Below are 14,668 nucleotides of genomic sequence, written 5' to 3'. Positions count from 1 at the left end.
CTGGGGGAGGGTTCTGGGGGAGGTAGTCTTTTGGGGGTGTCCTGGGGTGTTCTGAGCAGCAGTTTGGGAAACAGGAAGCCAGTGGGGAGGCGGGAGAGGGCAGCCAGAAACAGCTGGTCTGTGCGTGATGCTGGGAATTTTCCTCTCTGTCTGCTGGGGCCCGGGGTCGGTGCGCCAGGGCCGTGAGCAGGAGATGAGGTGATGTGTTTTATGTGTTCAGACACGGACGGACAACTTTGCAGAGGATAGACTGGAGGCTGCTGGGCTGGGGCTCAAGGGACTGGGGTGTCCAGATAAGCCATGAGGAGGCCCCCCTGAACAGTCTAAACAGCAGGACTGGTGCAAGCAGTCGAGGAGGGGTGGGGCGGGGGGCGCGGAATCAGGAATGACCGGGGCGTCCTGGCGCAGGTGGGTGGAGGTACCTCTGTTCGCAGCTGGGCAGGAACAAGGTGGGTTCTTCATGTTGAGGCCCAGGGATGAGAGAGCCTGGGCCAGCAGAGGGGGCGGGGGAAGGCTGGGAGGGAGAGGCCCGAGGGAGCTGGAGGGCTTGTGTCCGGCACCTGGCATCCAGCAGGTGGCTGGGACTCCCCTGGGGCAGAGCCCGCTGAGGAGGGCATGGCCTGCCTGGCCTCCAGCTGGAGGGACAGAGTACCCTCTTCCCCCTGCTCACGTTCGGCCCCAGCAAGAGCAGTGAGGGTTCCAGACGTCAGGGAGGGGACCTCGGCCCAGGAGAAGCCACCTCCAGGTGCGAGAGGGGGGCACCAGGACAGAGCCCTCTGCCGTTCCCTGGGGGCTGGCTGGGACTCTTCGCTTTTAGCAAAGGTCCCTGTGCCCCCCGTGATGGGCAGGCTTGCCCCCAGCTGGGGAACTGGACAGGGTGTGGCCTCAGATTTGTGGGCAGAGGCGCAGGCAGTGCCTGAGACCCTCAGGTGTCCGGGGGAAGGAGCCCACGTCCCAAGTCACAGCTCTCAGGGCCTCCTCTGTCCCCCTACACACAACTCTGCCCAGGTCTTGAGATGTTCCCACCCACCTGGGAGCTTTGTTTCCCTTCCCCCGACCCCCGCCGGGAGCACCTTATCTATGACCCTGTGTGTCCTTTTCTCCCCTGAGGACTGTTAGCTCCTGGGGAGCAGGGTCCAGATGGGCCCCCCGTGCCTCCCCCTGTGCCCACAGCAGCCCCCCAGTGAGTGCCCACGGGGTGGTGGGTGCCCAGGTCTTCCCTCCTTCGTGGGCCCCAGTGTGGTGGGGGCTGGGGGGGGGGGGGGCGACAGAGTGCATGAGATCACGTGAGGGGTCAGCAGAGATGGCTAGATGCGGGTGCGATCCCGCTGGGTTGAATCCTAGCCTCTCACTTGCTATGTGACCTTGGGTACGAGAGCAAACTTCTCTGAGTTTGGAATTGCCTCATCTGTAAAAGTGGGGATGTTCCAGTCCTCCTGGCAGGCGGCACCCGGGTTTCGGGGCTCAAACGTGGGCATCCTATGGGCTGAGCCCCGGGGTGTCACACAGAGCTGGTCAGATCCACAAGCCAGCCATGGTGAGTGGACCCCTCTCGCTTGCTTCTGAAGTCTGAAGCTCAGACGGCCCAAGGGGCCTCCTGTTCATGTTCCTAGGGGCTGAAGGGGGTCCCAGCCCCTCCTTCCTCAGACGGGGTTGCCGAGGCTCAGAGAGGGGACCCGAACCTGCACAGGGCCACGCAGCTGCAAGCTTACATATTCGCACATCAGTGAACTGAAAACCGTTCACCATCCCGGTGAAACTGACAAAGATCTGCCCAGAGAAATGGCTTCCTGACCGTTGTCCACAAAGCATCCTGGATGCTCTGATGAGCCGTGTGCCTGTAGCTGCACCTGGAATAGTCATCCACCTGCAAGGGGCCTCTCCTTGCCCATCCGTCCAGTGGTTCCTCTAACCTCTGACAAGCCAGCCCAGAAGATGGACAGACGCAAGGAGACCCAAGATCAATCCCAGCAGAATGCTGAGGGCAAGGTTGCCATGGGTGGGCTTCTGGAAGGAGGTGACGGGGAGACTAGTTAGGCTGAGCTTGGACATGGGGCGTGGGCAGGTGTCCAGTGGTTACAGGGCCTGATACAACTCGGGGTCACGAGTACCCAGCTGCCACCTGTCCAGGTCTGGCACACCTGCCTTCTCCCTGTGTGCCTTCTCTCTCTAATATACACACAGCACACACTCTTAAGGCCAGCCAATGCCACAGGCCAGGCAGGTCCCTAGAAGACTCCCACGCCTGCAAACCCTCACCAGGGCTGGAGCAGTAACCAGGGTTACTGGTTCCCGAAGCTAGGGTCCTGGGAGATTGTCTCATCCTCTTCGTGAGTAACAATTTGATATTATACAGGTCACTTAATTTCACTAGGCCTCAGCTTCCTGAAATGTGAAATGGGCTCATGTGTAATGCCTTGGCTTGTGACGGTCAAGAAAATCTCTGAGTACGTGAAGGGACCTTTTAAACGGGTGGTTCTCAATCTTGGCTACACATGGGATCCTGGGACCTCAGAAATCTACTGATGGCTGGTCCCATCCCAAGAGAGGCCAATTCTAATGGGTCTTGATAGCATCCCAGGGATGTGATCTCTCCCTGCTCTTTCCCACTCAGTACAACTGAAAGGCCCAAGAACAGTAGGGCAGTAGACAATCACAGAACTCTGGAGGGTAGAGAGAGGAAGGTGGACTGGTCAGAGAACTGAGGACTTGAGGAAATATGCGGGACCAGTGTCTCTCACCTCCCATGCAGTGGACAAGGTGACCAAGTAGATGACTGCCCTCCCTGGTACCCAGCAGAAGGCCCACTGGCACCCAGCAGCCTAGAGAATAGGCCCAGGGAAACACTCTCCATCCATGGCTGGTGTCTCCCACCCCCACCTCGGGGTACGGGGCAACCAGGGAAGCACCTTTCACCCCAGGTTGCTACCAGAAACACCAGGTGGACGGAGCAGACCAGAAGAGCACTTTAACTAAACTGACTTCGGACTCACAGCCCATAATAAGCCATGCCCCACATGTTAAACCTAAGCACAGGGACAGCCTGCTGACATGGAAAACTTAGCTAGGATCCAGGTCTCCCAACATAACATCCGAATGTCCAGGATGCAGTGGAAAATCACTCATCACACCAAGAACCGTGAAGGTAACTATTTGAATGTGAAAAGGCAATCAACACATCCTAACACGGAAAAGGATCAGATATTGGAATTATCCTGAGAAGGATTTTTAAGGCAGTCATCGCAAAACTGCTTCAACAAACAATTGCAAATACTCTTGAAACAAATGAAAAAGGAAAAAAGAAAATCTCGCAGAAGAAATACAAGTTATAATAAAAAGAATCCAATGGAAATTATGGGAAAGAAAAATAAAATAACCAAGATTCAAAAATTCACTGGATGGGTTCAATAACAGAATAGTGGGATTTGTCAGAGGAGAGAATCGGTGAACTTGAAGATAGAACTACAGAAATTATCCAACTTAAACAGCAGAGAGAAAATAGCAGAAAAGAATGGACAGAGCCTCAGAGACCTGTCAGACAACACTTGTATCACTGGAGTCCCAGAAAGAAGAGAATGGGTCTGAAAAATATTCAAAGAAATAACGCCTGAAAACTTAACAAATTTGGCAAAAGCCATAAACTTCACACGCTCAAGAAACTGAGTGAACCCCAAGTAGAATAAGTTCAAAGTAATCCACACCAAAACACACCATAATTAAACTTTCAAAAACTAAAGACAGAAAAAAATAATACTGAAAACAGCCTGAGAGAAAAGACATATTATACTCCCTACCGGGGACACCAACGCAAATGACAGCCAACTTCTCCCCAGAAACCGTGGAGGCCAGAGGAAGATGGCACGTATTTAACGTGCAGAAAGACATTTGCTGTGGATGTGAATTCTATCTCGGATGGAAATATCCTTCAGGAATGAATGGAAAATGGAGGCATTCTCAGACAAAGGAAAACTAAGACAAGTTTTCACTCGCAGACGTACTTGGCTCAAAGCAGTTCTCCAAACAGAAAGGAAGTGATAAGAGAGCTCGGAAATTCAGAAAGGAAGAACATCAAAACAGGTTAAAATAGGGGTCAGTATAACAGACTGTCCTTCTTGTGATGAGTTTCTTAAATCATTGATGATCGAAGCAAAAATTGTTACATCATCCGATTTGGAAACTCAAGGCAGGTAGAAGAAAGAGCGAAGACAGTCATAGTTGATGAGTGAGGAAGATGAAGTGGCCTGAGTGGAAGTAAGGTCTCTACACCTACTGTGAGACCAGAGGCCGGCAGCCTGAGCACTGGGGATTTTAGAAGCTGGCTAGGTGATTGCAGTGCATCCGGGTAGAGAACCGCTGGTTTAGAGCAGGTAAGGCTGGAGGTGAGGGCATAGTTGTTCTCGGGGCCCTAAGGGTTTCCAAGCCTTAGTGTGTATCAAAATGCCCTGGAGGGCTTGAAAAACACAGACCGCTGGACCCCAGCCCCAGAATTCTGAGTCTGTAGGTCTGGGGTGGGTCCCGAGAATTTGCCTTTGTAGCAAGCTCCCAGGCGTGGCTGGTGAGCTTATTATTGGAGACGCCACTTTGAGAAGACTACGCTGGCATCCCCGACTGATCAGGAGCTCCTGGGTCTCAGCTGAGGGTCACTTAGATCCTCAGCCCGACAGCCTCACATGCCCAAGTGTGCCTGGCTCTGGGTGTAAATTGGGAAGCAGGTGTGTCCTGGAGGGACCTCAGGACTGTAAGTCAGGAGGCCCTTGTCTTGTGTTCCAGGGCTGGGTGACCTTGGGCAGGTCCCTCTGTGTCCCCGGGCCTCAGTTCCCCTTCTGTGAAATGGGAGGAGCTGGCTAGGTCACTTACCTGGCGGAGCCCAGGGCAACCAGGAGGGGCGAGGGATGCCCGGCAGGCCTGGCCCGAGCGTCTGGCCCCGCTACTCTCCCTCCAGCTCCGCTCTCCTCTGTTTCATGTATTGGAGTTTTCACATCGATTTCCTGTGACAAGAGGGCTCCTTGGCTAAAACCAGTTTGAGAACCCTGCCCTTGATGTCGTGAAAGGCCCTTCCTGACACATCTGGAACCTTCCCACAGACTACCCTGGGACAAACAAGTCCCCGAGGCAGGTCCCCAGCTGAGGCCTTTCCTACGGGTGTGACCTGTACAGAACGTCTTCTCTGACCCTCCACCCCACAAGACAGGCGCCTGGATCGACCAGCATTCTGTGCTCAGAAGCGGGCCTCCCTGGAGTGGGCGGGTGGGTGGAGGGACAGGCAGTTCTGTGCACGGCGCCCGTCTCACCTTTGGAGGCTCAGTCCTCCGGTTTACAGCCTCGTGAACACAGAGGGGTGGGACCCGCCGACCGCTCTGAGCCCTCGCGGGCAGCCTGGTGGCTCCCAGGAGCCAGTGCTATTGCCTGAGCTGTGGGGCACAGGGACCCCCAGATGCAGCAGACATGGCCCCTGCTTTGTACGGGCCCACAGGCTACGGAAAGACAGTTCAGGCAGCCGGGAAAGGCCTCCTAAGGGTGCTTCTGAGGGTGGTGGAGGTCCCCTGCCCCTCCAGGGGGCCCAGGCTGTGCCCCTTGGCCTCCCTTCTGGGGCACATCCCACACAGACTTCTGAGCCAGGAGTTTCCGCTCTGCTCTCTCCAGACGTGGCATTGAAGCGGTTCACTGGGAGGTCTCAAAGTCCTGGGCTCCCCAGAGCAGCCAGGGATGTGGTCAATGGAGGGAGACCAGGTGTGGGGTTCCCACAGGGAATCCAGGGCCCAGTGTCTCAGACTGGCCCTTTGAGAAGCTAGAAATTAGGATTTTAATGTGAAATCCCCCAACTGCAGACAGCTCAAGGGTTTTGATAAAGTAGTCTGCAGGCCGCCTCTGGTGGTGCTGGGCCTCCGCTGGCCGCCTCTGGTACAGGTTAGCACAGCCCTACCCTGCATGGGGGCCCCTTCCTCCCTCTGCCCCCCGCTCTCCTGGTCAGCCAGGTGAGGAGCTTGGCCCGGTGATAGAGGCTTCCAGAGAATGCAGGTGCCTGCCAGGCCGGGTCGGGCTCCGTGACGTTCCTGGTGTCATGGGCGGGCTCCGGGACGTCCCCCACTTCCTGGCTTCATCCTCAGTCAGTGCCCTGGGGATAGAGGTCTCGAATGAGGCAGGTGGGATTTTCAGGGCCGTCCCATGTCACCTGCGCAGCCCCGCCGACCTGGCTGCATGCGTGACAGCTGTGCTGTGTCTGTTTCAGGGTTCCCCTATTCCAAGTCTGACCCTGTCCCAGGACATGGCAAGAATGGCTTGGACCACCGGGTAGGTACTCGGCCCCGCACGCCCTCCCCAGCACATGCGTACTAACGGCCACCGTGAGCTAGGGTGGCTCCCACAGCTTGGTGACCACACGGCCAGGAGGACGGGCCCTGGGGACCCTGCTCACCCACCCACGTCTGCCTGCTGCTCTACCCAGGGCCAGACCACCACCCGGCAACACCCCTCTTCCCCTCTGCTCCCAGCCCCCAGCCCCCAGGGAGACCTCAGTGTCGGGGGGCAGGGGCAGCGGGGCCACCCAGAGGAATCAGACCCTCTGTAAGGCCCTCCTGACCGTCCTTCTCCTGTGACCTAGAGCCTATAAGGATCTTAAAGGATGGAGGGGTTTCGTGAGCCATGTGGGCCCAGAATCCACTTCCTTCCCTGGAGCGCCCTTCCTCCCCAGCCCCCAGTGTTAGTACCATCACCATGGTTACCACTGATGATGCCCTTAGCACTGTGACCGTTCCGGGGGCCACACCGAGGGGCCAGCTTTCTCTGCCCACTCCCAGCCGAAGGCTGCTTTGACTGCCCCCTTCCCAGCTGTCTGAATCCGGGGACATGACAACGTGAGCCCAGACAGCGTGGTGCCTGACTTGTCCCCCGCAGCTGGGCCCTCGTGTTTGTCCCTCTCCCCACAGCTTTGCTAGGTCTCCAGTGAGGACCCCTCAGGTGGAGCAGGCGTGATGACACCAGAACCCCGCCAACCCCCCGCCACACACACACACACACACACACACACACACCACACACACACACACCACACACACACACATACACCACACACATACACACACACACACCACACACACACACACGCACCACACACACACATATACACACACACACACACACACACACACACACACACACACAGCCCCAGGAGACGTGCTACCATTGAGGCAGCCTTTTCCCAGTCGGAGGAAGTTTGTCCACAAACCGAGGCCATTCACCCCCCAAGAGAAGCCACTCAGACCTCAGTCCCCGTGTGTTGCCCTGGGGCAGTCCCAGCAACAAGTGTGTAACGCAGGGGACAGCGACCCCTCAGGCAGATCTCAAATCCAGGGTCGAGGCCATGGGGCACATCCAAGAACAGGGACGCCACCACGGAAGCTGCGGGTGTCCTCGGGCCTTTCTGTCATTCTCGAGCTCTGTGGGCCCTGCTGCTGTGTGTGTCCGGGGCCCAGGTGCTTCTGCATGGTTTGCTCGAGGGAACCCCGCCCATCCCACTAACCAGTCCCCCCGCCCCCCCGCCGTTTATTCAGAATGGGCCGAGCTGGAATGGCACGTAGCGTGCTTCTCTGAATTCCCTTGTAAGGAAGGATGCAGGGGACATGAGAAAGCAGGAGTCCACAGCGCCGGGGAACGTAGATCCTTGGGCTCAGCATGAGGGTCCGGAGGGCAGTAGCACCAGTCAGAACGTTCTCTGTTCACCCGGCACGGCTGTGCTCTGACTCCGGGGCCGTGAGTGCCGAGGTCACGGACTGGGCCATGTCCATGCCGAGGCGTTCCACCCCCCAAGCCAAGTCCTGGGGTTTCTATCAAAATGTGGGAGACAAGAGCCTGAACGTCAGCACTTCCAGGCTTGCGTCATTGGGGGCGGGGTTATGCATCCTCTAGGGAGAGTCCCTTCTTGGTTGCCAGGCTGGAAGGACGTGGGTCGATGGCTCCCAGCACCTGTGAGGAAGGCGTGGCCTCCGGAGGCTCCACCCCCAAGGTGTCTGGGAGCAGCCTATCCAGACACTCTGGCGGGGACACCATCTTCAGGCCTCTCCTAGAGCTGAGAGCAGACTCTAAGCTTTCCAGAGTCGAGAGCTGAACCCTCCGGGAATGTTTCCCCTGCTGGCCTCAGGGTGGGGAGCAGAGTGTTAGAAAGCCTGTGAGTGAGGCCTTCTGCACATCTTGGGGAGTCGATAAAGATGGAGTTCATCACCACATGAGGGTTTTTAGCGTTCCACATTACAATATCCAGGAGATGGATGAAAGTTATTGCTGACTTTTTCGGAGGATTCTTTTTTCCCTACTCATGTTCTTTCCTATTTTTTTTTCTTCACTCTTTCTAAGACTCTAATGTAATCGTACGCCTGCTTCTCAGCTGGGAAGCCAGGTGATTTGAGGACCAGTCTTTTACAGCTCAGCCATGTCAGATGAAGTTGTTTCTGAAAGGATTCCAGGTGACCTAAAGTAAAAGCCCAGATGCAGAGTGACCAAAAACCCAGTAACACCAAATCCCAAAGGAGAGGAAAAGAAAGCAGTAGGAGAACATTACATCAGAGACACACAGAACACTGTATGGGAAAAACCACCGACGCTTAGCTGTGAGCTTCCTGAGCGTGACCGGTTGTGTAGTTCTCTTATTGTCAAATGGAAGGAAGGAAGTCAATAAATCAGGGGAGGCAGAGATGTGCCTGGTTCTTGTTCTGGAAGGGATTTGTCACAAGGGGCCAGCACCATATGTCCCAAAGCTTGTTAAAATGTCCTGATAACTAGCCCGCCACAGAGCCTGACGCATGGTAGATAGTCACACCTCTCTGTAGAATAAATAGGGAAACAGCCACCTACTAAAGGCTTTCCTGTGGATGAGACAGCATTGGTTCCAACAGGTGCCACCCGGTCTGCTATTAAGAGACTGACCGCTGGTCACCGACAGATCCACACGGTAGCCCCTTGGAAGGAGTCCCATTTTGAAAAACCCTGATGCTAAATAAGAACAGACTGAATTTTCCTACTAAATGACAAAAACTGTCAGGTTAGATTTTTTTTTTAAATAAAAGAAGAAAAGCATGTATCATCATGAGATGAACACAAATTATTTTTTAATGGATTAGAAGTCAAAGGATGGGAAAGAGATACCAAAATCACAAGTAGAAGGGAAGCATGAGTGGCAGTATTAATGTCAGATAAGGTAGAAGTTAAGGTTAAGATGAATTAGTAGAATTTGTGGTAAAAAGAAAGAACACTAGCTCGTGATGACACAAGTTATAAAGCAGTTAACGGCATTCATAAATTTAAACGTGCCAAGCAACGTGGCAATGCCAGAGACCTTGATAAAACACAAGTATGGTAGGTCATTTGAACATGGCTCTTTTGAAATCAGACATGGATCTAGTGAAGGAGAAAAAAAGTATGGAGATCAACTTAATAGTGCAAACAGCGAACTTAATCTAATAGGCATATGAAAAAAATTCGTATATTTTGAATCGGGTTTTCACATATCCATAAAACATTAATAGAAAGGTTCCTGTATGTCACTACAAAGAAGACCTTAACAAATTTTAAAAGTCGGATATGCTGGAAAGAGCACATGCGTTATCATCAGGCAGCCCCGAGTTCAAATCCAAGCTCTGCCACTTCCTGGGTGTGTGTTTGGGCAAAAGTTACTTAAATTCTATGAGTCTCTATTTCCTAGTCTTTAAAAAAAGTATCCTTACCTCTTAAGGTTATTGCCAGGACACATAACGTTATAATTGTGAAATCTTCTAAGTTCTACAGCGTAGTTCCCAAACGAATAGTTATTATGAAAGCTAGTCTCTACTCCTTCTTACTTCCACCTCAGTGGCTAGTGAGTAAAATGACACACTCCAGTTTGAGCTTTAGCAAGAAAAGAACAATGGTGAGATGGCCACGATTTCCTTCTCACCGTTATCAATCCCAGTATAATTTTTGAAAAGTAAAATGCACGGGTTAAATTTTTTACAGTTGCATATATTAGCTGTGTGACCTTGGGCAAGTTGCTTCACGTCTCTGAGCCTCGGCTATTAAATGGTGATAATGCTCACCACTTGGCATTTAGAAGGCCAGGAGTAGAGAGCTCTTTCCCTGCTCTGGACTGACACGGTGAGCCCCCCCGCTCCACCCGGGGGACGCCCCACCATCCCTCCTGAGAGCCTCTGTCTAGTCTCAGAGCCTGGCGGACCAGAGGAAGCCGGTTCTGCTGCCCGGAGGTGGGTTTCCAACTGCCCAAGGTGGTGGCGGTGGCCGTGGAGATTACAGCCTGTGATGCAGGGAAGCGGGCACTAGGGAGCGGCATTTCTCTTTCGTATCGCAGCCGGGCCAGGTGGGAGGCAGGTTTGCCTTGCTTTATGCAGGAGCGTCCCTAACCAGGCAGGTGCACGGGGTGTCCTTGTCAGTGGCCTGAAAAAATGTCTGCAAATATTGCTCTTGAAAACTCCCAAGGGGAATCATTCAGTCAAGTGGAGGAGGTGCAGGGTCACGGAGAGTCACCGGTGGGTGAGGGGCTGCCGGGCTCTGGTCCCAGTGCTGGGACTAAGGTGAGGCATTCAGGGCACTTACCAAAGGACTCAGTAATCAAGGTAAACAAGGTAATACAATGTTTTGAAAAATCCAAATTAATGAAAAAAATCCATGATGGACAAAATATCCGAAATGTAGAGACCAGCTCCAACCCTCCCCTTAGGTGCTTACCCGCCTCGCCGCCCTCGTCCCGGCGTCTCTGGGCCTCAGTTTCCCCTGTTCAGGATGAAGGACTTTGGACTCGGTGCTTTCGGAGGCCTCGTCCTGCCCCCGCGCTCGCTAGGACTCTGACCAGCTCCTGGCTTATCACCTCCTGCAGTAAATTAGCGCTGAAAGCTCTCTCCCTGTAATACAACCCAAGGGTGAGGAATATAATCCCTTCTTTAACTGCAGAGCTCTCTCCATGGAAATTTAACCCCTGTGCCCAGTTCCAGAAGCGCTGGCCAAGACCCCTGACCCCGTGTCAGACTCTGTACCAGGTGCCAGGGATACGGGCACAAATAAAACATTGTTCTCCACCGTGGGCAGCGGATGCAGGGCCAAGACAGAGTCGGACAGGAGAGGGACTGACTGACCCTGCGGGGCCTCAGCACCGGCATAGTGGGGCAGGAACCCTCTGTCGAGGTTTGCAGGATGACTTTTTCAGGTGGGCAGAGGGAAAGAGAATTCCAGACAGCAGAGTTGGCTGCTGGTGCCATGGACAGGTGAGGGAGGCACCTGAGACAGGTGGCCGGGTCCATGCCCCCTCCAAATACCATCCCTGGACCTCATCAGCCATCACAGCCACAGTGATTGTATGGGGTGCAATCCGTACGGGGTGCTCACGACACTAGGGGTCTGTGCTGGGGACATTACAGACACCGGCCACCTGAGTCCCTGGGGACAGTGCGTCTGGAGGGAGCAGAGCCGTAGCCCTAGTGAGCCGCCCTCCGGGTCCAGGCCAGCTGCGGGCCGAGGGGCCGGGCGCCCTGGAGCTGTCATCACAACGGGAAGGAGCTGGCTGGACAGGCAGGGGCAGCTCAGGCCTGAAGGTGGCGGGAGGTATGTGAGCAAACCCGCCGCGTGGGAAGCCGGCAGCCCCGACGAGTGTGGGCGGCCACACGGCCCTTCCAGAGCCCGGCCTCAGTGGGCACCGTGGGCTGACCCTCCTCCCCGGCCAGGCCGCCAGGAGCCCGGCGACAGCCTGTGCCCTGCAACCTGCCCCCTGCCGCCCTCTCTCTTTCTCTTCCAGAATGCCAATCTGGCCCCTTGTGGAGCAGACCTGGATGCCAGCTGGGGCACGCGAGGTACAGGAAGCGGGGACCCCGTGGGTCTCTGGCTGGGGCAGGGGTCGCTAACAGGTTTCCACGAGTCTCGTTCTGAAACCACGCCCGACCAGGGCCGCTGGCAGAAGGCTCTGAGCATCGTGGAGTCGGGGAGCCTGGGGCAGTCATGTCCCTGCCTCTTCCGGTCAAGGATTGGTTTACCTCCATTCTAAAGTTGCCGGCGATGTTCCCTCTCCTCTCCCCTCCCTCCGGTGCTCCCCATCTCCTAACTCAGAGGCTTCTCCATTTCCTGACCCAGGTGTTCACCTCTTGAGCACTGCCAACCCCCCCCCCCCGACTTACTTGTCACTCCGGGTCACCTGGGGAGAGATCTGTGTTTGAATGTCCGTCCCACGCCAGGGCTGAGGCCAACCCACACCTACTGTTAAATTCTATAGCAATAAAGGAGGCAGAGACACAGTGAAAAGCCTGCGGGTCTGAAGTTGGGTCAGATGCTGCCCCAGCCCTGCTCTCCGTGTGGCCTCCCAGGGCTTCACACCAGCAGGGTGGCCTGCAGGGAGGTTGGTGTTACTAGAGAGACCCGGTCACGTGGCAGGCGCCTGCCCAAGGGCTCTGCCAGCTCTGAGCCGCCGGGCCCCGCGATGCCCACTCGTGATCGTCACCCGAGGGTGACCGGAGCCTGCTCTCTTGGGCTGCTTCGCGCTGGATGTGGGAGTGGAGGGAGCTCTAAGTGGCCTCCAGGGCCCCGGGCTCAGAGCCGGGGCGGCCGGGACCCTGCATGGCACATGGGGAAATTCAAGAGCCGGCCCCCCGGTGCCCAGCCCCTCGCCAGGGTCTCCCTCCCGAGACAGGCTTGCCTGTGGCCGAGATCCAGAGATGCTGCCCTGTGGTTTCTGCGTGCTCACGGAGGCCTCCCATCCGTACGACTTTAATTTTTAACAAGCCGCTTTTAGTCTGGAAGGAAAACCTTTTTAAAAAGCTAGCACGCGGAGCTCTGTATTGAAAAGGAGGAGCTAAAGGGTCATGAAGGAAAAACAGTAAGAGGCAGGGGGGTTCGACCCCAGCAAGGCTGCCTGTCTCCACGGGGGTAAACCGAGGCAGGCCCGGACCACCAGGGAGACAGCAGCACGGCTGAGGGAGAACACAGTGCCGCGTCTGGCTCCCAGTCTGGCCTGCAGCCTCCCGACCATGCCTGCTGCTCTGGCTTCCCGCCGGAGATCCCAGAGCCCGTCCCCCCGCAGCTCGGAGGATGCCGCGGGAGGGGATGGAGACCGCGAGGCCCGGCCCACCGCAGGGTGGGGGTCCTGGACGGGCTTGCTTCCACCTTTGGGCCGAGCTCGTGCGTGTTCTAACCCGGCCCCTGTGGTCTCTGCTTTCTCTTACAGAATACAAGGTAAGAGGGGCCGCCCGCTCCCGCGCTGACCTCCAGCTGCCGAGCTGTACCTGCCCAGGTTAAAAGTTCCTTTTGTGCTTTCCCTGTGAAATGTGTGTGTCAGATGCAGACGCAAGTATGTACCTCTACGCTGGCCTCGGGCTCGGCTCTTCTGTCCCCGCACATGCTTACTTCCCGGGTGAACCCGGACTTTCTTCTCCCCGCAGATCTATCCTTATGACGCCCTCATCGTCACAAACCGAATCCGCGTGAAGCTGCCCAAAGACGTGGACCGGACGAGACTGGAGGTGAGAGGGGCCCCCAGGGGTGGAGGGTCACGTCTGCCGAGCGAGTCTCTGCAGCTGCCTTGACACCCACAAAGTCGAAGTTCGTCGCCCCCCAGGTCCCCGTGGTGACCGCGCAGTGCCCGGCGATGAGCTTGGAGTCAGGTCCCTCGTTGTTTCAAAGACCGGAGAACGTGGTCATGTACCCAACAAAGCTGGCTGTGCAAAGGGGGAAGCCTTCGTCACTGTGCTTATAACATTCGCCTCTTCCCTGAGCGCTGATATTCAGAAAATCAGCCCAATTCATGGCTTCTCGTTTGACCACACTCACCCCGGTCTTGAATAATACTGAGCTCTGGGAGCAAGTGTATGTTTACAAGACCCGCAGGTCAAGGGCACAGACATCTGTTGACCGGGCCCCACCATGAGCCACGGTCCCAAGTGGCCAGAGTACGTGCTTCCTCCATCCTCACTGTCTTCCCAGGAGGAAATCAGTGGCCAGCAATGGACTTCACCTCCCGAGCCATGTCAGGAAGGTGTCACTGGGGTGAGGGGTCTGGAGGCTCCTGAAGGCCCAGGGCCACCCGCCGCGCCTGTGCCCCGGGGCTGGGGACACCTGAAGCAGAGTGTGTGTCCGGCCAGCGCCAGCCCCTGCCCTGCTGCCTCTGTGGGCGGGGGTTCAGGTGGCTGGTGGGAGGGAGCCGTAGGGGCGTGAATGTGGCTGAGGGGCACCAGCAGTGCCCCAGGGCTCAGGAGGGCTGCCAGGTGGGAGCCAATCTGAAAAGAAACGCCGTCTCAGGTGGTCCAGACAGTTGCTCTGGAGCCCTGATCTCCGCCCTTTAAGATGAGGGTATTGATATACACTGGGTTGGTGGCTGTACCCACGAGAGGTCACATAAAGCCCCTCCCCCAGGGTACAGGGTAGTGGTGGCAAGGAGGGGACAGGGACGCTGGTGTGGCTGCAGCAGTGGGGGGAGGCGTGTCCATTTTGTCTTCTCTGTTGCAATAGTAGGAACTTGGCCCGAAGTGGTTTAAGCTAAAAGGGAGTTGCCAGCTCCTACAACTGACGGGTCCCTTCGGGTGGGGCTTAATCATGTCTCCAGACCCAGATTCCCTCCCTCCATCTCTTGAATGTTTCCTCTGTGCCTGTTGGCCTGACTGATGGACAGATGTTCACCTCCCCTCCCCCGGGCTCAGCGTCTGCAGGG

General features: G+C 56.0%; 1 protein-coding gene across 1 annotated transcript in view; it reads left to right on the top strand.

Annotated features, from left to right (window-relative positions):
* Positions 1 to 14,668, top strand: part of ABLIM2 (actin binding LIM protein family member 2) — a 111,953-nt gene that overhangs the window by 85,332 nt on the left and 11,953 nt on the right. The window contains exons 19-22 of the mRNA XM_065877288.1: positions 6,230 to 6,291; positions 11,771 to 11,825; positions 13,190 to 13,197; positions 13,404 to 13,484. Coding sequence (XP_065733360.1) covers positions 6,230 to 6,291; positions 11,771 to 11,825; positions 13,190 to 13,197; positions 13,404 to 13,484 — 206 coding nt within the window. The remainder of the gene's footprint in view (positions 1 to 6,229; positions 6,292 to 11,770; positions 11,826 to 13,189; positions 13,198 to 13,403; positions 13,485 to 14,668) is intronic.

The sequence above is a fragment of the Phocoena phocoena genome, chromosome 5 (assembly GCF_963924675.1).
Source record: "Phocoena phocoena chromosome 5, mPhoPho1.1, whole genome shotgun sequence".
Taxonomy (NCBI): Eukaryota; Metazoa; Chordata; class Mammalia; order Artiodactyla; family Phocoenidae; genus Phocoena; species Phocoena phocoena.
The sequence above is the reverse complement of the archived record's forward strand: the minus strand, read 5'-3'. Positions and strand labels throughout refer to the sequence as shown.